Here is a 24,430-nt window from a genome sequence, read left to right on the forward strand (position 1 = left end):
TCGACAATCATGGTGGTTTTCGCTGAGAATTAAAGAACATACATGACTTCTACAACAACTAGACAGGGAGAAGAAGAAAAAAATCACTTACCTAATTTTCGTTCCCTTGCTCTAAAGATACATGATGAGACAACAGGTCTAGCGTAGTGTTTCCTTCCTTGATTTGTGTCCAATTTCGCATCGCGGGTTCCATTTTATAATCACCAATGATACCATTGTTAATTCCCCAGGTATTCGCCGCAGCCCCGTGAATACTATTATCCAATAGGGCACTGCCACGTCACGCGACCATCCAATCTCCACACAGAGATGATGAGAGTAGGCAATACCTGCGAAGAGATGTGGGCGATCTACTCGCGGCAAATCTGGGAAACGCGTGATTAATTTACTCGTGATTTACGGATCACTCGGATGATGCTTTAGGTTGGGTTATCATGTTGGGTAAAATGTATCCGTTTACCATAAAAATACTTGCTTACTTCGAGATGAAACACGATGCAAAAGAGGCAAACAAAAGGCTGAACAATTTTGAGGGGCGTAAGGCCAAGCGTAACTCAAGTTTATTCCATTATGATACCTCCACCCCTTTTCTCATCACAGTAATGGAAGACCCTTATTTCTTTTGTCCTGTTACGGTAAAACAATACACTTATCCACTATGGTTATGTTTGGGCTGATGACTGATGGCTGATTGTCATAGTCAATTCTGACGATCCGACCTTTAGCTTCAAAGCGCCCAGATTTGAACCTCCTTCGGTTCAAAATATAGCCGTCATGATTCGCAATACTTTTCATTATTTATTTTATGTTATTTTTTTTAGCACCCTTCATGGTACTAGATTGTCTGCAAAGTTTATGTAAACATATAAGTTGAAATCCATTCATACCAATCACTCTGTGCTGAACACGTGATGCTTTCAAATGCGGATGTCCCCTAATCTGGGGCGATTCATGCCGGATAACTGGGATATAAGAGGTCCATTTGTCTAGTTAATTGTTTTCCGAATCAAATCAATTAGTTGCAACACATCACAAAAGAGCGCTGCCCATTTTGGATTACACGAAATTCCCACTCTAATGGACTGTCTCAATGTAACAGTTCGAAAGGTCCCAGAGTATAATGTCCGGATTACAAATGATTCTATTCCGCTGATGTCGAAGGTATTGACAGTCATGATCTTTATAGAACCGTACCTTACTCCTTAACGATACAATAAAACTGATCACTTATTCGGGGGGGGGGGCGGGGCATGGGAAACAAAACATTAAGGTCGAATCTGAGAAGAAAGTGTTGGTTTAATGAGGACTATATACAAGTACATGTGTATATTGAAACTAAACATAAATGAAAATAAACAAAAGTGCTAGAATACGGATGACATGAATACCAGGCATGCTAGCCACAGACTCCATTGACACGAATTTGTGTTTTTACACGTACCCGCGTAAAGATTCTTACACTGGTACCTTTTATTTCGTCAGAATTGAAAGATTCTCTCGTCTTAACAACATTTTATCACAGTGCCGAATTCGGTCATCTGCTGTTCGTATTGTGGGGTTTCGGGAATAGTCCCTGCTGGTGAGATACATCTTGAACGTAATATCATGTCTCGGTATAACAATGTTCCAAACTTATCACATCGACCCAGCCGAGTCTTAGCAACTTTTTCGCCAAGCAAATTAATTATCAAGGATTAGTAGGGTTCGCACCTGTATTAAGTGTAAGATGGCAGGACTAGTAAAGGAAATAGGTATCGGAATGCAATCAGTGACGCGGATTACCTCAGAACCTGTACAGGATATCGTGAGATCGACGAATGGGTGCGGGTATCGCCCGACTTCAGCCCGTGCGTTTGAGCCCTGATAAAAATAATTGAGATCCCATTTTCTTAGGAGTGTTATTCGTAAAATAATGGCCCAATGTGTTACATTGTGCGTCATTCTCCGATTTCTCATTTGCAATGCGCTCTTATTTCTCGGATGTACTATTCGTTTACAAATGTCGACTTTTCTAACCGTCATTGGAGTAAGAAGAAAATAGGGCTTTAATCTGGGACTGACGACATGAACGTTGGTCCGGACTGAAGAAATAACATGCTAAAGGCCTGATTCCACTAGAGCGGGAAACCACAGCGGTATTACAATGGAACATGAATGAACGCTGATTCGCTGTTCCGTTAAATAACGAATCCGAAGCTCCTGAACCAGAATTCTCAAAAACGACACTAACTAAAATTTGTCGGTCATTTCACATAGACACTTTTTCTGGGACACATATTACACGAACTGCAATGAGTTACAGCACAGTTTACTGGTCAATCAACATTCATTATCTACAAGCCTATGATGTACAATTTAATGCTCATCGGTGCACTTATAAACAAATAATTATGGAAATAGGGAACATACAAGGGGTAACTCTCTTCCTTAACCTTACTCAGTCAATACCAATAATCTTATTTTGACGGATGACAAAATTGCTTAGGGTTTTTCAAATGAAAAGTGCATTAAAGTTTTTACAATTAGTTTTGCGAATCGAGAGTATTTGCAAATCCGCGAAAATAAAGCGCGGTTTACAATATTCACCTCTTTATACATGTATATCTACAAAGTCAGACTCTATTCACAAATCTGCAAATCAAAATTTTCCAGGTCTTTTTCAGGACACCTGCCATACTTCCTTGTCTCCCGCATCCACATGGGAATCTTCAAACCATAATTTAAACTGTGGATTTTCTCCCCGCCACAAATGTCTGAATTCTCCATAATTGATGTGTCAACCTTACCGAGTTCAATTAACCAAAACAGAGGACAGTCACACTCTATTTTGTTTCGCTCCAAGTAAAGTCTCCTCACACTGGAGGCGAGGAAGCACTGGTCTATCTTGCGAATTTTATTGGATGATAAATCAACCGTCATCCGCGCATGCGCACTTTCAAAAACCTTCGCGCTGACTCCTGTGAGTTTATTATTGCTTAAGGACACAATCTTTAAGTTTACTAACTGGAAGAACGTGTCTTTATGAATATATTGGATCTGATTCCCACTCATCGTGAGTAGTTTTAGATTCTTCAAATGTTTCATTCCACTTGGCACTATTTTGAAGGCGTTCCTATCAAGATGAAGTACCTCTAAATGTTTAAATCCTTTCAAAATTTCATCAGAGATGTCCCTTATTCTATTCCCGGATAGATCTAGAACCACAGCGTCATGTAACTCAACCAGCACTGGCGGCATCTCGCTGAGCTCCGCGTTTGAGACACGAAATTCCTTAATTCCGCTTCCCAGTTTGAGATATTGATAAAATCCCCGCAGAGGATTGTAAGACAGGTCAATGCTCTCCAAACGAACTTGCATTTCGGAGGCGTGAAAAACGAAATTCATATCATCCTCGTGACGATATGTTATTGCATTATGGGAAAGATCTAACTTCCGGAGATGCTTAAGCTTCATTATGGCATCAATCGGAAGTGACGTCAGTTTGTTGTACCTGAGGTCCAGCAAGCGCAGGTCCCGTCGGATTGCCTTGAAAGCATTTCTTTCTAAGTATTCAATGTTGTTGAATCCGAGTCTTAGCCCTTTCGTCTTGACCCCCTTAAACGGGTTGTTGGTGATGGCGGTTATGGAGTTCTCAGAGAGGTCGATTACGTTAACTGGTGGGATATTGTGGTTGAAATGAGGCACCTGAAACAGATAAGAAGGGAATTTCGAGAAAACTTTGCACGTACAGAACTTGTCACTGCAAACTTATCGTGTAGGAGATGAACGTCTATCCGCCTTTGTAAGGTGACTACTTCAATCTGTATCCGTTAACAACTCTTCATCGAAACGTTCCCGGATCCCGAAAATACGGGGAGGCAAAGGAAAGGCTCTGATTGCCACCCTCTCGTGGAATCCTGGCTGACTCAGAGACCTGCACATACACGAACCTCAGCCTGAGTAGTGAGGAAGAGTGGGAGAAAATGACCTAGATATCATGATGTCTACATGAGTGACACAAGGAGCAAAGCTTCTATAGTGCTCACACAAGTAGATTATTTGCAATTGGGAAACCATCCGCCCAGATTAGGTATTCGTATACCGATCCCCTGCATTTGTGCCTCGGGGCCCCATCATTTGCCATAATTTGAGGAGATTCCAGAGTTTTATTGGGCCTTTTTGCTGGATGGGCGAAGTTGCTTTTTCAAATCTTACCCTGTTCATGTTCTCCTTGGCACATGATAGCGTGGCCTCACCGTACTTGTAATATATCCGACATGATTGGGAGGCGGCAGGGTGAAAGGTGATGACTAGGTCGAAAAGCAGGATAATAAAATGGCTTGTAGCCAGCGACTGATGGCCAGGAATCATCTGAAATTCGGTCGAAATATGCACGGATTAATTACAATGTTGATATCAATGGTTGCATCGGTACAGAAGGTTTTGCAGGCCGTACCTATTGCTTCTTTTGTAGAGGGGGAGAGAGGGGGCAAAGTTCCTCTTCCGGCCTTCATCAGTCTGTAAATTCCGTCCGTCTGCAGAGGAAAATTTGGCTATCCGAGGCCTGCATATTACGACATCGAACGGATTTTTTTCGCGTATATGGAGGTGGCTAGTGACACCTACTCCTGGACCTACTCCTGGAATAAGATCACGGGATGTTTGCCGTTCAACCTACTGCCTTGCACATTAATATTTTTTTATGCGACGATGTTTCATCGGGTCACCTTGTGGTTAGAATAAACCTATTACTGACGTGAAACATATCATATACGAAATGATAGCTATCTCTTTAAAATAATTAGATGTTTAATGTCCGTCCTTGATGTATGAGCAGTGATTATTGATGTTGCGTATGCCACAACAAGAATGCCCCACTGCCCTTGTCATCACAATTACGTGTTATTGTTCTTGGGGTTTTTTCTGCATTGATCTGGTTACTGGGCCAAGGCTATTCCTGTAGACAACAGCGCGCGACAAACAGGTAGAAATAAGTTTTTTTTTCAAAATGCGTCACCGGTATTTCATCAGACTGTGCTTCCAAAAACGTGAAATCACTGTTTCTGGAGTAGATTATTGTAGAAAAAAACCGAACATTTGAACGCTACATGTATGAATAATGAAAAGCTGAAAGAATCAATGCAAGTGGACAACGGTGTAGGTACGCGCTATCTTTTTTGACATTCGGCAGGGTTCTCAGTAGGCCTACCATTACCTTTACAGGCCCCTAAGAACCAAATTCGAACAATTCATTTTCCCAAGATTGGGCCTATTGTTCCGTGAGCCTAATCCCTGAACAGATGGTCGACCATTACAATGAAGGGGATCAGCTCTCGGACAATGGCCGGGTTAGATCGAACAATGGCCGGGACAGCGTCACACACACTTTTGAGGAAGTAAGGGAAAGACAACCGAAAGGTTAATAATACGCTGTTACGCGATTAATTTATCGGACATGTACCACACACTAAACAATAAACCAATCAAAACAACAAACAAGGCAACCATGGCACACGTACGGTAACCTGTACATGTGTGTTATGTGTTCGTCCGCCGATTGACAGCGAAATGGCTGCCCACCCACTCTCCCCCTAGACGGATGGAAAATAGTCACTTCCCCCATGGCATCAAGCAGTTTTGAAATGATCCCTCATCTGTTACTGATAGCCCTTATCCTGGTCGAGGAAGTCGCTGGATGGAGTATTTTCTATAGGCATGATGTATACTGCCAGAACCACTGATCACGCGGAAAATGATACCCAAAATGCAATTCCATCACATTATTTCCCGAACCTCAAGCAAAGAATTAACTTACCATTTTAACCATTCATTGTACCTCGTCACATCGTTTCATCGCACTAGTATATATATCGTTCACTTAACACGCTATCGAGTCACAAATCGGCGTCATATCATTCAGCCATGCAACTGTCAATACAGAGAATATCCATTCATCCTGACCCATTCAGATCGCAAACCACATCATACTATGCCAAAGTGTATTGGATTCTCCTATATAAACTGGTCATGACAAGTATATTGGTAATGACATTTCCTACTAGGAAATATAAATAAACATAGGCGAGATTAGTTGGTAATTTTCGGGGCAAATGGCCGCCGTATGACCTAACGATGGGGTGATTAATCGATTTGGTGTAAGAGAAGAAAGTCAAAGATCAGCCAACACGAGATGTGTGATGGTGAGGAATGCTCTGAATGTTTACTTCAAAGTTATATTTTCACGGATTTCGCAAGCTAACTAGATTTACACAGTACAATAATAGAGACCTTGATAATTTTTTTATTATTATTTGAAAACCGACGAGCATTTCATTATCCGCCAAAATAAAAATCGGGATTTTTTTCTTCAGAAATCGCAAAAATTGAGAGGCCGGAAAAGTTGGCTTTTTACTTAAGTGCCCGGTTAACATATGATATATGAACTCTTATATCCCCTTGGCCCTAATATATAGCATCGCTCCCGACATCCCCACACTGCTGTGCACTGGCTGTTGCCAGTATCAACACGAAATCCTTATGATAAATGTGCTCAGTGCAAACGGTTGATAGTTGCTTTATTATAGTACATAGGATCAATTTATCAAGAGTAAATTTCAATTAGTGTAATGAAGTCTGCTGCATCCCTGTGATCGATATCCTGATGTGTGCGTCCAAACTTTAAGGGTACGCATCAGTACATGTATTTCCTGAACTATCAATAAAATCGAAGAGAATTGCCCAATTTCTTTCGAAGTAATCCTATAGGAAACCTTTATTAAATAATCTCAGCATACGATATCATAACAGAAATAACGACGAGAACAATAAAATCTACCAGCAAAAAAACAATGGCATTCTCAGAAAAGGATCCTTGCAGGCACATGCAGGTCACATCGCGATGACATCACAACCGCTGCCCATCAGGTGAATGATTTCCCTTTATAGTCACGATATGATTGTAAAATTATGCCAAACAATTTGCCTGTTTGTACTCATGATCAAAAGTACTTCAAAGGAAAAACTTCGTGCCGATAGGTCAAATTATTGTTTCTATAGTTCTTGTAAAATATTGTGATGTGACGAAGCATGCAGCTATGAAAATAGGCCTGAACGTTTACGTGTTGACATATGATTGCGATGAAATTGCTAAATGAAGACCAAAAAAGGCATGGACGTCTGATACAAAATAATGATCTACTAGTATAACAAAGTTACCGACGATTCCAGAAATGCTATTTTATGCATGACCTAAATTTTATCCATGAAGAAAAAAATGAATCCCTTAGTAATTGTCAATGGTCATTGCAATGTCATTGCTTATTTTTGCTGTCCTCGGCAAAGGCAAAAATAAAAATATTACTTGTCGAGATTTCCTATTTATACGGTTTAACAATAATGGCTCAAATTGTTTTACCAGACGGATATCACGGGAGCGTGGACAATTTAAGGAATTTATTTCCCTTTGCAGACATTGTTATAACAATACAAATGTAATCATAGCGCTTATTAATAATGCAAATTTCCTAATTAGTTTCCACTGATCAACAGTTCTTGTAAAACAATGTGCCACTTGTTACTTGTCATATCAATGCACTCCACAGTGTGTCACAGAAAAAAACCAGGGTCCAAACCATGATCGTTCATATTGCAGGGTGTTTCTAAAAACACGACACAGTTGTAATATTGAATAAATGTTTGAAAAGTTATGTAATAATGATACATACCTGGGCAAGTAGTTTCTCTTTACTCAACGATAGAAATATCAACTTTTCATTTCCGAATTTGGTACGAAGGTGAACGAATCATCGTCTCTCGTCGTACGGTTAAGTACACATCAAAACGCGAGGTGATCTTGGACCCGAATCTTCTCGGTGTACTCTCCTGAACTGAACCGATACATCGGGTATTTATACCTTTGCATGTTCACGAATTATCAAAGTTTACATGTGTCCTTTCGTATAGTTATTGAATGAATGTCACGTTCGGCGCGTGTTATTTGCCTATTAGAGTGATATTTCCTGAATACTGCCATTGACCGGTCCGCCGGAACAGGCCAGTTAGACAAGGGTTAGGTAGAGGCCAGCCCAGGAAGACATGAATTAAATACTTCTTCCGCTCGATTCATTATTTCTATTGCTACCTTTCCTTTCTTCGTAAATTTGAGACCACACAACCACTCATTAAAGGCTGGTTGGTTGATGAAATTTGAAATTGAATTTGAGACTTTCTTATCGTGTAGCATTAAGTACAAATTTCGACAATGCTAAAAGTACCCAGTCAACATTGGCTTGCTGCCAAAGCCGCACCCCTTCAAAATGTAAGACTTGTGAGCCTTTCTGAAAAGGCCTTAGTGTGTATTACCAGAACTCTGAATGCTTAGCAAACGTAGGAATGGATGGTTCATCCTGTCCGGGATGTCTACCTCAGTGCATTCTATCTTTAAGGAGCTTCATACGGGTTTTGGGTCTCACAAATGTAAATAGTTATGAATGCTACCTTACCAATTATCAGTTGGTCAAAAACTAAATCTCATGCTGATTTATATCCGGGTAATTGTGCATGGCTATATCAATAGTGAGCTCTTTGAAAGTTGACACGCAGTTCATCTTTGACAGTGAAAGGCCACCGCCCTGCAATAATTTTACAAGTCCTAAACTGTTTGCCCAGCAAATTGACTATTACTCACTGCTCTGGTCGCATACATACTTGTATATCTTTTTTTCAAAATCAAATTTAGCGTTGTCCCTTACTCATGGTGGATACAAAGAAGAAAATTATAAATGTCTGGTTCCACTAAAGCGTTTTAACGCTGCGGTAGAACTTTGCTCGGCTCCAGCGCCATTTTGGTTATCGTAAATTACCCGCTTGGTGCGCTTGGCCACTTATGATGATACTTCCGCTATCATTAAACCGCACTAGTAGGTAATTTGCATTACCAGATACCGCCGAAAGCAGTCCTCTCGCAATGTTAAGACCTAAAGTGCTAGAGGGGCTTATTCGTGTACATGTTTTTTTTCTCGATTTGTTGGAATGTTATTATGTACAGGTACAAAAATGATTCTGGCCGCAAAAACTTCAAAAATACATGTATCACGAAACATGTTAATTGTCAATTATTTGTTGAAGCAGACCATGTAGGATGGTCAGGCCTATCAATACCAAGGTTTACAATCAGAGAAAATATAAGTGCAAAGTACACACAACGTTCTTGAATGAAAATATAAGTGTACTGTATATACACAAAGGTCTAGGATAATATACTTTCGATGTTTACCTATCAAAATTTGAGACTATTCAGCAACTATTTTGTGTACGCAGGTGCAGAAATAATTCAAGATGTTGATCTAAACATGAAGGCCTAGCCCGCTCAACGATAGGTCTTGAAAGGAGCTTGAGCTAGTGCACTATCTCGTCGTAGAAGCGCAAGGTCTCACTCACTCACTCACTCACTCACTCACTCACTCACTCACTCACACACTCACTCACTCACTCACTCACTCACTCACTCACTCACTCACTCACTCACTCACTCACTCACTCACTCACTCACTCACTCACTCACTCACTCACTCACTCACTCACTCACTCACTCACTCACTCACTCACTCACTCACTCACTCACTCACTCACTCACTCACTCACTCACACACTCACTCACACACTCACTCACGCACTCACTCACTCACTCACTCACTCACTCACTCACTCACTCACTCACTCACCTCACCTCACCTCACCTTATCTCACCTCACCTCACCTCACTCACTCACCTCACTCACTCACCTCACCTCACCTCACCTCACCTCACCCAACCTCACCTCACCTCACCTCACTCACTCTATAACTTCACAGGATCTCAAGGGCAGACCCCAGTTCGTCAAAACAAAGAAGAACCTTAAGACAGATGCAGGGCATAACAATAAACATTCACTAGTAGCCAATTATGGATTCTAATCCGTACTTAATATCACCGAAGTAGAAGTCATAATCAGTAGGCGCATGTGTTTGGGTACTTTTTTGACGTAAACTTGATAATTCAACATGATTTAGGTCAGAAATCATGGCCTTTGCTTTCAGTGCATATACCTATATTGTCTTGTCGAAGCTTAAGACATCAGAGGCTATTGTTTTAGACCTGTGTGATTTCAATATTTCATTACAGACATGGTCACATATTGGACATATACTTTATTCTTTTTTACTTGCTATTGGAGTAACTTCGCCAATGGAGCAAACAGTACCATGCCTGACCTAGCTAGGGCTACCTTAAGGGTAGCTTCCCTTAACTTGTGTGTATTTGGACAAGCAGCTATCACTGACAAAATTACCATGGAAGTCTTCACAAAGGTAAGAGTCTAATCAATTGAAGTGCGCGAAATATTTAGATATACATTTATTTTATTCAGGCTATTACCGATATGTTGACCTACAAATACAGAGCAACGATCTTCTAATGTTTCGAATCGGGCGCATCTTAATGGAAGAAATGATCAAAAACGATTTGCGTTTTCATTATGAATATAGATTTTCGATATCATGGTCATTCGATCAAAGGCTTTTCAAGTCATTCAATATCACACTGCATGTCCAAAATGTGAACAATAAGGTGTACACCTGCTAGCCCAGGTGTACACGCAGGGACTTTGGCTTTTTCAAGTATAGGTCAAATAATGTTATGTTGTGTTATTTCCCCCCTATAGCATACCCAAAACTGTGGAGAGTATATAAGCTTGAATGGTATATACCATACACAGTCATGGCGCATGATGGGATAGCCTTCGTTCTGTGTTGCTTTTTTGTTGGCCTCGTTAATTCAAATGCATCATACTATGAACGTAAAACAAAAGTACCAGGCCTGGCGAAGGCGAAGCTGACGATTGCGTCTATTAACTTGCACATCTTTGGCCAGTCTGCTATAAAGGATGATGAAACCATCGATATCGTAACCGAGGTAGGGTTTAACATACATTTTTGGTTAACCATATAATTATTAGCGTCACGTCCATGACGTCACGGTGCAGATTCTAGTCTCCGCACAGCCGCTATGCGTCGACAATGCATCAACCCGCATTAAGAAAATGGCTGCATATGCCAATCGGGATTGAACTCCGAGTAGCGTAATGATGATTCACTCAGATTTTGAGTATTTTAATTTTTTGGGCATTAGAAAGAGGGTAACAGCCACTGTAGATTGGAAGGTGATAGGGCGATAAAACCAGCATCCATAATTCCGTTAGTTTTTATTACCAGCCGATGTAATGATTCGGTACACTTTGCGTTGTGTATACAGAACATAGAAGGAACGTGAACTCACTTAAGTCGGAGATACCAAATAAAAACCAACCGAAGCGAGGAAAATCGATGCGGACACTACAATATCAAATACACGACATGTATACATATCGTAATACTCAATAGCATAAGCGGAAAGAAATTTAAGATGGCGACGAGCCGTTTATGACAGAAACAATAAATTTATATCGTTTTGAGAAATATTGTGCACTGCGATGCATTAGGCCTATTGTTCTTGTGTGGGCTGTCATAAGACATCGCGCTTGGTTTAATCACCTTGACCCGCCATGTCTTTGACATCGCAAGAGTGCTTTTGCCATCACAAGGAACCTAGATTGGTATAACAGGCAGTCTCGATTCATTGCAACCAGACACTGTTAGTCCCATTCTATTTGAAATATAAGAAAACTACAGCTAACCGACAATGATCGAGGTATCTGCGCTAAGTGGCCACAAATTACAGCGGATCGATGATGTTTATCAAATGCAGACCTAAATGTCGTCAGAGGAAACGCGAGCTATTCATTACCGGAAATAAAGCATCTCCATCTAGAATTCGTCAGGCAAACTAAGCTGCGCCAAGGCCCTGACTGTAACTTATTTGATCGTACCAGTTAGCCCCATTCAGCGGCGGAAAGTAATACTTTAGACTATTTCCGATGAATGTATCTCTAGCCGCACGTACACCACGTGAAAATGGACCACCAATCTTGGTTCGCCAACCAATGCTATCTGCTCATCAATGCAGTTAATAATGCATTCGTGTCAACGAGGACACGGGCATCCTCAATGATTACTGATTGATTTAATCGTTTCCTGCTGGATAACTAGGCCTTGTAATTGCAAATTTAGCACAGTTTCGTGATCACCTTTTGAGAATCAGTTTCCCAAAAAAACGAGAAACGTGTCATATACATTACTAGTGAGGTTTCGCAACAACCCGGTTCGGCCCTACGACGACGTTTATCTATTGTGTGAGTTCACCCGAACAATAGATAAATGTCGTCGTCGGGCCTAACCTCACGTACCACCAGTAGACCACACCGAGTGGTGGAAAACCTTTGGTGATACAGCATAATTTTATCACGTACCATCATATTCACTTCATTCCGTCAATTCGATTAGGTCCATAGCGTGTACACCTTCTTGATGCTTGTTTCTTGCATATTCTGGAATTACAACATCCATGAGGAAGCCATCGTTTAATGTTCGCTTCTCCGTCCATACGCACATGGGTTAAGGGTTTAGGCACCACCATATTTTGGCTAGAACTTAAAGCAATTAGAACTCCATCAAAATGTACGGAATGGCCATTTGAACATGGGAGGCTGTTCGCTGGAAAAGGACAGACTTCTCTCCTTGAAATTGAAGTTCTAAATGCTTTTGGATTTTCAAGTTCTCGCTAAAATGGTGGTGCCTGTGGTCAACACTTTATGTTCGCTTCTCCGTCTATGCACAGCGCGCAGTGCCGGCGAGGTGAGCATTAAACAAACCATTTGATCTGCCTTAGTGCTCCTCAGCTCGGCAGTATGGGGTGCTGTGCTGATGCGGGGCACATTGGGTATTTTATCAACTGACACTACTCTCCCGTGGTGATATCTCGACCAAGTGAACCAGTGATTCAATTAACAAACGATTGATCACAGCCTGCCTATCGAATCATTGTGTCGACGTGCATGGTAATAGATCTTACAGCCTTTCAGAAGATAATTGGCTGAAGGATGACAATTATTCAATGATGATTATTTCGTTGTTGGCCTTGGGTAAATGGCTGCACTGGATCCTGTTTATGCAGTGTTCACATTACCCGTAGGGGCCCGCACGTTTTCTGCCAGGCCTACATACACTATACTGGGCCTACCAGCCTACCCATCTTATCACATAACCCACGCTTTTGTCATATCACTGGCATATAAAAGGCCACTTGGTATTTTGGCGACATCTGCATTGGTGGTTGCAAATACATGTAGTCGAGACTCACTCTCTGATATTTCAATGGATATTCTAAGGGTCGTCCTCTGCCAAGCCATCGTGCTAGGGCTGGCTCTGGCCTCCACGCAGCGTGACCCAGGAATAGCGTACCCCGCTCTAAAGATCGCCTCGTTCAATATCCAGGCTTTCGGAGGGAGTAAGACACGAAAATTGGAGGCTTTTGAAGTCATAAAGGAGGTAGTGTGATCGGGGACCTCGTTATTTTGAATTGTCTTTTTTTTCATCCGTTAGTATTACAGGGAAATACCAATAAATATAAGTCAGTACGTCGAATGGTCAGAACTTTTATTGAATGTATACAAACTTCTTCTTCATTTTCTCAGCTATAGTTGCAGTGACGCACCTTCTCATTTCATTTTGTTCGTTCTCAAATCTTGTTACCAACCTACTTCCACGCTTTTTGTTCTTCAGATCATTCGCCGCTATGACATTGTTGTGGTACAAGAAATTAGAGATGCAAAGATGACGGCTTTTCCATATCTCTTGGCCCAAGTCAACCAGTACGTATCTCTTGATAGGTGAACAAAGGATCGAGTTTAGAGATCGGATGTGCTGAGCTCATATCCCGATATCCTCCAGTACGGATGGAAAACTGCCTTTTTATGAACTTGAACGGCTTTTTACTCGCGGTTAAAATAAATACCTTAGTGAAGAGGAAGGAAGCCATTGCGAGCACAACAAACCAGCATCAAACAAAAGAATATGTGGTCGGACACCAAGTGCTCTGGTTTGTTTTGGCGCTACAGCCACTTCAGACTGGTACAATGTCAACTCATTGTATATGTACATCGGGTGTAAAATGTTTTATCTTCATATCATCATGTTTTGCTCATCTTTCTCAGGATGGACCCAAGCAATCCCTACGAGAGTGTGGTCAGCGCTCGCCTCGGACGGACCAATAGCAAGGAGCAGTATGGCTTCCTTTATGAGTAAGTAAATTAGAGTTTCTTGCTAAATCTCAAATGAAGAGGAGTTTAATGCAGTTCGATTACCTACATGAAAATAAAACGTCTCCACATAAAAGCCCGGGGTTTCACGCGGCGCATTTCGCCCTTGGCCTTTGCTACTGCACGCACTTTAGCCCACAAACATGACGGATATACGCGGCGTGGATTGCTTCTATAACACCATAACATTCCTCCACTTTCAGTCCAAACAAGGTATCTGTGACGGACACATATCAGTACGAAGATGGGCCAGATGACGGGTTAGATGCATTCGAAAGGGAACCATTCGCTGTCAGGTTTTCCTCTCCAACCACTGGTACGTTCTGGTTTCCTCCTACATTTCTGCACCACATGCGACGGCTATCTTATATCAGCCTATGCTAAGTCTACTTAGTGTATCATGATGATCACTTTTATGCCCGGGATTGCTTGTTCCATTCGAAAAGAGAAATTGTACTTGTGTCGGTGGAGGGGTTTTATGTTCCCTGGCTCCTTTGCGGGTTCTTTGTTCCCGGGAAACACTGTTCTTCCGATCATTTTCCTGGTCCATGTTCCCTTTTTACGATAGAAATACCAAATTCATGGTTTGCAAAGGGAAATGACAAAGGAGATGCCGGGCCTTGACTTCAGACGGATGCAAAACTATGGTTAGAGGCAAGCAAGCCACCGTCAATCACATTTTCCCTTCGTTTGCAGAGGTGAGTGATTTTGCCATCATCAATGTCCACATTAAACCAAATGACGCTGTGCGAGAGATTGGCGACTTGACGCATGTTTATGATACCGTTGAAGCCCATTGGGATCTCGAGGTAGGTCTGATTGATACCTGCTCAGTTGTGTCATCAAAATGGCAATATAAATGCATGTAATGTTAAACGAGTGATGAGGGTAAAATACTATTTCCAACTTCTGATGCTACTGATCAAACCTTGTTGCTTCTGTGCACTGCAAGAGGTCCAGTCTTTCTCATTTTAACAGAAGGTCTGTCCAAAATAAGTTTGCACTGACTTAACATAACCTGTTTCTGTCCGTTACCCCGTAGACAAAAGAACTCGGGCCGAGTCCAATACACGGTCTATTGTCTTTGAACAAAGCCCGCTCACATCTTTGCGTAAATTCCCTTTGTTCGACTGTCTTCGGTATAACCGCCACATATGACCTTCACCATAACTTTTCTTCAGGACATCATGTTCGCTGGGGATTTCAACGGCGACTGCAATTACGTCACCAAAGAGGAATTCAAGTCCATCTCACTGCGGACCGATTCGAGATTCAGTTGGCTGACTTCGGACTGCGAGGACACAACAAGCGGGAGTACCAACTGTGCCTACGACAGATTCGTGGCCGCCGGTTCCAAGTTGATAGACAGCGTCGTTCCTGGTAGTTCGGGAGTTTTTGATTTTAAGGAGGCGTACGGGCTGACACAGGAACAAGTAAATATTTGCTTCATAGTTTTTGTGTCCGATTCCTGTTTGTGGTTCGTTTGCGACATCATCCAAGCCCCAAAAGAATTGATCCCAATAAGCTACATTTTTCAAATAACGCGCCGCAGTGCAACTAGGTAAAATGTCATGGAATAATGTACTCCCCTTGTTCGAACCGCTGACTTTAAACCTATTTCACCTTTCAGACCCGCAAAGTCAGTGACCATTTTCCAATCGTCATAGAGTTAGCAGGAGAAAGTAAGTCATTGCATAAGTAATACAACATCAGATGGCATTGCTGGGACGGTAGATTCGCTTTTCACTGCAGTGTGATCAAACGCTTTCAATCAGTGTGATAAAGGCTTTGGCCTGCTCATGCTGGTTCCTGATGTAACATAATCCTCTCCCAAGAACTTATAGATTAAATACACCCACATTTCGTTATCAATTATAAACTTTCTCCAGCGCGATCGGTTTTAATATTCTAAAATACTCTACTCTGCTCAATAATCAAGAATGAATAAACACTAAGAATGTTGAAGGAATACAATTTTACAGCACGATTTCAAGCACAAGGTTCCAGATTCTAACACTAGGGGGCTTTTACAAGCTACATCGGCCCTAGTGCTTTGGGTGTCGGTCATTTTGTCTGTTGTAGCTTGATTTTCGTCACTAAACATACGCGTCGAATACATGTAAGTAAACTAATTCAGTAGGGTTTTTTAAAGCAAATAAGGATATGGTATTTTTATGTGGTCCTGAAACGTCTCTCGGACATGCGAGTGCCCAATTTCGCCCCCAAGGAAAGGCGTGGGCTACATTGTGTAATAGAGGATTTGACGCCGTGTCAAAGTGCTCCATATATTCTTTGTCATTGGGAGATTAGAGCTAGGTGAAGCATCGTTTTGTTCGTCTTGCTTATACTGGTATTCAAACTTGATAAAAGATGGCCAGCTGAGGACAGGAAAATTCGGGTTGCAGTTTGGCTATTCTGAAGTTCAAAATTCTTATTTATTCATGATTTTATTCTTTATAAATTCATTTTTGGCATAGTTGGAGAAAAGCAATTTTATTTAATTTTTCCCTATTACAGAAATATACGGCGTACAAACCAACTTACAAACCTACTGGTCCTTCAAAATCCTGGAGGAAAATTACGTCACAAATGTCAACAACATTCGCGCCATCTACAGGTCGCCAGCAGCATCATATACAACAATGGGACTCAAAGATGGCACCATGTACTATGAAGCAATAGCTAGGAGGTATGTGTAATGTACATGAATTCAAAGCCCTCATACGAGTAATGAAATAGACGGGGCAAACTATAGACCAACCCTTTTCTGCCTTCGCTTGTGTGGGCGTTTGTCCCATGCCACTATGGTTGGGCGCCTAGGCAGAGTTAAACAAGACACACAGCCTTCAGCGAGGAAGGAAGGAAGGCCTTCAACACAAGTCATAAAATGTTACACCATGACCATAGATGTACACAGCATGAAAAATACATGATGCACTTATATGCTGTGCCTGTACTTCATGGTTCACTTCCTCGTTTATGTTTATTTAACGATATTGGTTGTTCGCACAAATCTGGCACTACATTTTTCACAAGCCTCATTGATCATGATCTTGTAGTGATAATCCGGCATATAAATACATTAGTTTCCTCCATTGGTAAACTTAGGGTTTACGCATGGTTTCGATCAAATTTCAGGTCCCGTATCTCAAACGTCATGAACTCCCTAAAGGAATTCCAGGAGGCCTACCCGGGGGTGATCTCCGACAATATGCTGAGCATGGTCCAGGCTCATTTTGATTCGAAAGCCATGCAAGCGGAGCCCCCGTACGTGTACGGACTCGATGAGGACCCGAGGTTGACCTTTGATGTGGAAGTAAGGTGTAGCCTCCAAGACCCGTTAGACTGTAGCGTGACTGTGGAGAGGCGAACTCATTAGACATGCTAGAACATCAGCGATGAAGACTTTTTACCGTTACAATGATAGACACTATTAAGCTGGTTGAGCTGTGTCTGTTACACATTGGCTTATAATATTTAATCGGTCTGTTTTGTACAGGCGCCACTCAAACGGCTTGAAATAATGAATAAAATATGCTAAAAATCGAAACAAATTTAAGAATACAGATGGCTTTAAATCATTCATCAAACACAGCCAACAACTGTTTGTAACTGTGAACTCACTGTGCATTGCGTCATACTATAGTGCAGCTGGACCACATACGGGTTAGAGTGTATATCACAGCCCACGCAGAGGAGCACCTAATTGTCTCTCGGGGTAGCAATGATCTGGAAGTCGCGTGGCATATTGGTCACCCCGGACCAAGCAATTTGAAGGGGGTCCTTGGGTGGAACGTCCTCCTCTGGAAAACTGAATGTGAACCTCTGCGCTAGGTTGGCCACGAAGATGAACATCAGTTGCCTCGAGAGCGGCTCACCGAGGCACATACGGCGACCTGAATAAATCAGAAAAACATCTTGCCGGAAAAGTGTAAATCTCCGAGATCGAGAGGGGAGAAAGAACACCAGTCTCTGGTTTTATTGACTTATCGAACGGTCATCAGGGGAAATCTTGACAACACAGACCCCACGAAACAGTTTCACGGTGTTTGAGAAAGCTCAGCCGGCGTGGGCGAATAGAACTCATGAGGTAGAAGGAATATTGGCTTTACGTTTCATTCAGAAGCCTTAATCATCAAAGTAAAAGGAATTTTCAATGACCATGTGTACGTCTCCACCGTCCCCGTGATGATTCCCGATCTTACCTATTCCATAGGCACACCACCCATCATGCTTGTAGTTACACTTCCCCTCTTCCGTGATAAACCTCTCTGGGTCGAATTCCTTGGGCTTCGTCCAAACGTTTGGGTCGTTTTGGGCCATGCAGAAATTGATCATGTACTTTGTACCGACTGGGATCTTGTAACCTAGCAATGCGTGAAGAGACACCAGAACAGTGAATGAAAAATTGAGGTATACGTAGCGGTGTAGCTGTGTTCACTCATTCACCAGTACAGGCCATACCAAAACCGAGGATCTAAAAGCATTCAGATGATGCAAAGGGATTGCTTATCATGGAAAGACTTTGTTTTAATCGTAAAATACAGTTTAATATTCAATGCAATGCCTGCAGGTATGCTCTTGTGGCTTAATGATTTGAAGTTTCCAAATTATTTTTCTTGTCAGTTAATGGTCTGCAGACCAGCTGGTGGAAAATAATACTCTACATTACTAGCTTCTGACCGATGCAAACCCAAACGAGACGATATTTCTTAAATGATTTCCTCAAATCGTACCATCTTTGGCGTGACAATAATTTTTCCAATGACTTACCAAATATCTCGGTGTCCAGCAACGTCTCTTGCGGGAGCGAGATAGGCACAGGAGAGGATATCCGGAGGACTTCCAAGATACTCGCCTCCAAGTAGGGCAAGTCTAACCGGTCAGAGTAACTGGCAACGCGATCACCAAGCACTCGATCAAGCTCTGCCTGGATCTTTTGTTGTACGTCAGGATGGTGAGCTGAATATATAGAAGTACTAGAGATACTGTGTGTGTTAAAAAAATTTGAAATTATGAATTATCCTCCATTTTATCGATATACGTTACCCCTCCAAAACTCAACAACTCGTGTACAACTGATATCCATAGTAGGCGGTTTTTTCACCTAAGAATTGAGGATTCCTGTCAGTGTCTCTTCATTCTCACACAAATAAGTGCTGATTGTGAAATCAATTTGGTGAATATGCCAGCCTTTTTGGGCAGCGTCTTCTGAGGTTAACCAGTATAGTGAAGGTCGATCAATTACAATCAGCAAAAAATCCAATCTCTTCTATTTTTCAGTAGTACCTATTTGATGCACCCACAGTCGAAAACCACCTGGTACTGAGTCGGTTGCGTCGCCCCAGTAAGACAGGAGGTGAATCAGAATCTCTTCTTCGTCAACGCCGGCATTGAAGCACTGGTCGACAAAACATCGGAGATCGTTCGGGTCGTACTGTTCACGGCATGCTGCGATCGTTTTCTTGAAGAATGCTATCACTTTCTTTCCTGCTTCTTTGCCTGTGTGAAACAAATATCAAATGGGTATAGAGCGATCATAATTTCTTTACCTGAGTAAGTTATCCACCAAAATCTTACTGAAATGTTCAGGTAAGACAATACTTGGACGCTAGTCGTCTTTCGAAAAACGTTGCTATATGCTAAAAACTTGGATGCTTTTTTGAGTTTTTAATGTTATACTCATGATATTTTGATTTCCAATCATTTGTTATGTTTTAGGCAACTGAATGGGATATTAGAGGAAAACCTACTGAAGTTTTAGATATAAGTAATGCAAACTAATACATGTAGTAGGGAAAGATATACTGTTGCTCATTTACTTTTGAAATAGAGTGTATATGGACATTGGCCGATTCCCCTCGTTCTAAAAGAAGACGCGATGCGGAGCCTGCGATTTACTCGATTCGTTTCAATCCGATTACATCGAAAATCACACCCTGTCACTTACAGAGGAAACACATTATAACATTTGATGCCTTCGGTTCTCAAATGCTTCTTTTGTGGACCTACCATCAGTGATGCATTTGCGCGGCAGGAACCGCAGCAAAGGCAGAACATCCGCCTCGCACGCCTCGGCCATTTTCTCGAACCATATGCCCGTATTATTCAAGCAAGCTTCGAAATCCGCGTCGTCATTGTCAAAGGCCTTCCCGAAGAAGAGAATAGGTATTGGATTGGCTGCGTGAATTCGGATGGCTTTTTGGAGATAGAACGGCTTTGATTCCTTACCCCTAGAAGATGAAGGAAATGCCTTTAAAATAACTTTGCAATTAATAATTTGGAACTATCGTCAGGCTCGAGTTGGCGGATATAATACTCACCAATCAGAAGACGCCTATTATGCTTGACGGAGCGGAAAGCATTGCCAAGGTACAAGGCTTCCGATAGGCGATTCTCTCATCAGTACAAAGTACTAAAAGTGAAGTTAAGGCAATGTGGCGCATGAAAAATGAGTTAGCAAACATTTGTAATATATTTAGCGACCCACTTTTTCGTTCATTTGCCCTCAAATGTACACACATTGCAGACAACAACCTTAGGTAGGAGTTTTCATCCACTCGGCGCATGTCCGAAGGGGCGTGGCACAGGCGATTAGATCTTACCATGTGATTTTTGAAGAAGAAAGCGATATAAGGCAAAGATTATTTCGGGCCTTAAGGTACCTCACAGAACTCTAAAAGCGTTATTAACTTGTAGCATGTTCCGTTAGCTTCAACTGACGCACATTTAAAGTTGACCACAAAGACGGAGTCAAGATATATACATTGTATACTGATATTGCTGTCGCACATGGACAGGGCACGCCCTCTTACGCCGAATATAACCACCTTAAAAGCATGATAATGGCTTCCACTTCGTCCTGTATCAAGCCTGTGTTGTCCTTGTTGCCAAAGCTGAACCGCTTGACGTTGGCCATAAGGAATTTCTTTCTGAACTTGAACTTCTCTGTGTAGTGTGTCTTGAAGAGTGTCTCTGAAAGTGAATAGGAAAGAAATCCAAGTAAAACCTTCTGCCACATTCGGGTGTTCATCATGTTCACCCCGAAGAATAAAAATCCCCGAACTCCGGGCATCACGTACCAAACACAGGTTTCGAGTTGTCTCGTATTCCTGAATTTCGACTCCCTCGTTCATGCGTCTAGAAACAGCGCTCAAAGATGACGTCATATCAATCCACAAAGACTGAACTATACGTGTAAAAACTATGCAAAAAGAAGGTTAATATGATCACTGCTATAGATTTCGGACCAAGTAACCTGGACAAACCCTGAGATGATGACCCTCTGTTGAAGGTTACCTACTGGGAGTGACTTCTTGTGCAAGAAATCCGTGCGAAATTGGCCTATTACACCACACGGTAGCTTGCTTGTTGAAGGCTTCGTCGAAAGCTCTCCAACCCTGGAACACCAAAACTGGCCTGCAAAATGATGAAAGGAAGTCATAAGAAGTCTACGTCATTCGTTCATTGAAATTGATACAACTTACAGTGGAACTGCCCTTGGCTGAAACCTCTCTTTTAAGGACACTACACTGGGTTTGGTCCCGAATTGATTGTTTCCCTTCAATTTGACCTTTCTAGGCAGGACACCTCTCTATTAAGGACAGCAACTGTCAGTCCCGAGGGTGTCCCTTATAGAAAGGTTTATAGTCCTATGGGTCTTAGTTTTCTAGTTTGGTATAAGTTTTATAGTCCTATGGTCTTAGTGTTATAGTTGGGTCTTAGTTTTATAGTTTTATAATACACGTATATATCATGAGTCTAAAACAAAACTATAAGGCACTTGACCAAAATCATGAGTGATAAAATGTCTCACTTACGTGTTCAAAAGCCAGACAGTAAATAGATCCCCGTAACCTTTGCCCAGTTTCTCGAAGTCCTTGTGCCAGTCATGCGTCATCCAAGGCCAGCATCCGAGGAATGGTAGCCCCTTGGGTCCGGGCGGGAAGCGGTGGAGATACTGGCCAAAGAGAAGGTAGACCAGCAAGATGACCGCAAGGGCCCCGACCGCCAGGGTCAGGCTGGTGCCGTCCAGTAACATTTCGGAACTAAAATGGTAATACCTTTTTATATATGAGTGAAGGGATGTGAGATTTGTAACGTGTTTGTACGTACATTGAATTGTCGGTGAGATGTTCACATACATTACAAAATAACTCTCGATCGATATCTTGATTCAATAGAAATTGCTATTTAGGCAATTGAGTGTCAAAACTTCATATGTGAAGACCATAAAGAGGCAATAGTAAAATTCCATGACGATATAATCCGTTCATGTTTAGCATCTGGTGATGAAACGCTGCCTGTCAATGGTCCTGGTAGTCCAGCACAGGCGGCCCGGTATTGCAGGGTGGGACGAAACTGTAGCCCAGCATTGAAATACGGCCATTTTTGGCATGGTCTTTGTAAAGATAATGATAAACCCAGAGCTGGTATTATAGCGAATATTCGAAGGCAGACAAGGGCCAGGTATCACTATGCCGTCAGAAGAGCGAAAAGGGAAAGGGACAAAGTCTCAGCTGAAAAACTTGCTAAAACGATGGTCGGGAAAGATAGTACTGATTTTTGGACTAATGTTAAGAGAATTAAAGGCAAAGGTTCGGTGTCGCCTAACGCAATGGAATGGGAAAGAAGCGATTGGCAATTTGTTTCGCGGGAAATGTGAGCGCTTGTACAGTTCGGTTATGACCAGCAGCAAGTGCATGATTTAAAAGGACTCATCAATTCACTTTTGTAAGTTCAGTTTGTGACTACACCAAAGGAGAAATGGTGTTTTTCGCGGCGGCCGAAATATTTGTCTTTTGGCCCCAAAAGTACGAAAGTCCATTTTTAGCAGGATTCGGGATTAGGCCGAAATCGTAAACGGGAACAAGGATCTTGCCTTTCTATAAAGTGGAGAGGTAACTAGTACCCCCCCCCCCCCCCACACACACACACACACGCCAGTCTCTAGCCTATACACCCGCTCAAGCCAGAGAAAATTGAAGGACTACTTACCCTTTGCCTTAAGTTTATATTGTAGAGCGACCGGGACAACTGGTACGAACTGATAACGGAATTATGTCGTTGATAAAAAGATTTGGGTCTTTTAGAACGGCCCATCAACTATCATGTATTAGACTAGGCCTCTGCCCGAAATCTGAATACATGAGAGCAAGACCCCGTTAGCAAAAGACAAGCAAAATAGGTTGAATGCCTCTCAGCTGGATGTTTATAATAGGTGAGATAAGCTGATTGATTGCTCCTAGACATCTGCTATTGCACTACAGACACCACCTGCTGTGTTAAGGCCTCAGTGCACTGCATGACAAAAGTCATTTTTTGGCTTGTTTCAAAAAAAAAATGTTGCAATGTGTATACGATTCGAACTTTTTTTACGAAGTATTCATATGTCCCGCCTTGTTGAAAGTTGTATAACGTTAACCACAAAAGTCAATAGGTGTGTAGATGATTACGACTATTGTGACCGTGTTTCAGGTGGCCGCTCCCACTTCAAAATCTTGAGTCATCTTTTACAAAAGTCATTCAGTGTGTATTCACTCAGTGACCTTTGTGGGCATGTTTACCCCTGTGGAAAGCCTGTGGAAAGCTGTGGACAGCTGAATTGAATATGTTCAATTTTTGGAGACCTGTTGCTCATATGGGACAGGAAGATGTCTTCGTGGTATTTAGAAAAAAACATCAAGATTTTGTGATCTTTGGGTGGGGGTGCAAGAATGTCTTTTCAACGACATGTCCCCTCTGTACCACGATAGGAACGAAAAGAGGAAAAAGATAGCCGAAATCGCCACTGAATTGGACGTCACCGGTAAGGTTCACATGGGTAATGTTGGTAATGCCCCGACCAATTTCAATACACGTTTACCCAAGAAATAAATGAACAAAATACATCAATATCCAGTTTAATATTATTTGCTTGGAAGACAATACAAGAAAATTGGGTGTAAACCCTGTGATTTGGATTGCAATTCATCCACTACTCTGAAACTATGTTGGTCGTTTAAATTAGAATGAGGACAGAGCAAATCGCACGCGGATCCACTTCCCTTTGCGTGGTAGACAGGCTACAGTCCTATAGTCCAAAGATTCTGAGGTAAAATGTAAATCTCATTCATGTTGATTATACTTGAGTGCTTGTACTGTTTTAATACCCGCCGTTGAAAAATCAAGAAAATCGCATTCGTCCGGTTCGTCTTCGCCGAATGATAACGACCTCATTT

At 41.9% G+C, this 24,430-nt stretch overlaps 3 protein-coding genes across 4 annotated transcripts; 1 reads left to right on the forward strand and 2 right to left on the reverse strand.

Moving 5' to 3' along the window:
- Window positions 1-1,278: 1,278 nt before the first annotated feature.
- On the reverse strand, window positions 1,279-8,019 carry LOC135498494 (insulin-like growth factor-binding protein complex acid labile subunit). 2 transcript variants are annotated; one of them, XM_064788799.1, is made up of 3 exons: window positions 7,704-8,019; window positions 4,195-4,350; window positions 1,279-3,684 (listed from the first exon to the last, which is right to left on the reverse strand). In XM_064788799.1, exons 2-3 carry the CDS (start codon window positions 4,348-4,350, stop codon window positions 2,620-2,622), a joined length of 1,221 nt encoding a protein of 406 aa, XP_064644869.1. In that variant the 5' UTR covers window positions 7,704-8,019; the 3' UTR covers window positions 1,279-2,619. The 2 variants fall into 2 exon arrangements, with proteins under 2 accessions (XP_064644869.1, XP_064644868.1); XM_064788798.1 differs by lacking the exon at window positions 7,704-8,019 and adding an exon at window positions 5,795-5,955.
- A 5,075-nt stretch (window positions 8,020-13,094) lies between these two features.
- LOC135498003 (deoxyribonuclease-1-like) lies at window positions 13,095-17,589 on the forward strand. Its single transcript, XM_064788109.1, has 9 exons — window positions 13,095-13,440; window positions 13,675-13,763; window positions 14,106-14,192; window positions 14,414-14,526; window positions 14,907-15,019; window positions 15,392-15,643; window positions 15,841-15,892; window positions 16,728-16,899; window positions 17,349-17,589. Exons 1-9 carry the CDS (start codon window positions 13,267-13,269, stop codon window positions 17,587-17,589), a joined length of 1,293 nt encoding a protein of 430 aa, XP_064644179.1. The 5' UTR covers window positions 13,095-13,266.
- On the reverse strand, window positions 16,639-23,254 carry LOC135498002 (cytochrome P450 2J4-like). The gene is made up of 9 exons (XM_064788107.1): window positions 23,208-23,254; window positions 22,031-22,258; window positions 21,514-21,629; window positions 21,041-21,185; window positions 20,223-20,443; window positions 19,500-19,712; window positions 18,984-19,172; window positions 18,416-18,577; window positions 16,639-18,106 (listed from the first exon to the last, which is right to left on the reverse strand). The coding sequence occupies exons 2-9, from the start codon at window positions 22,249-22,251 to the stop codon at window positions 17,913-17,915; spliced, it is 1,461 nt and encodes a 486-aa protein (XP_064644177.1). The 5' UTR covers window positions 22,252-22,258; window positions 23,208-23,254; the 3' UTR covers window positions 16,639-17,912.
- Between the last annotated feature and the right edge of the window lie 1,176 nt (window positions 23,255-24,430).

The sequence above is a fragment of the Lineus longissimus genome, chromosome 13 (assembly GCF_910592395.1).
Source record: "Lineus longissimus chromosome 13, tnLinLong1.2, whole genome shotgun sequence".
NCBI classification, from domain to species: domain Eukaryota; kingdom Metazoa; phylum Nemertea; class Pilidiophora; order Heteronemertea; family Lineidae; genus Lineus; species Lineus longissimus.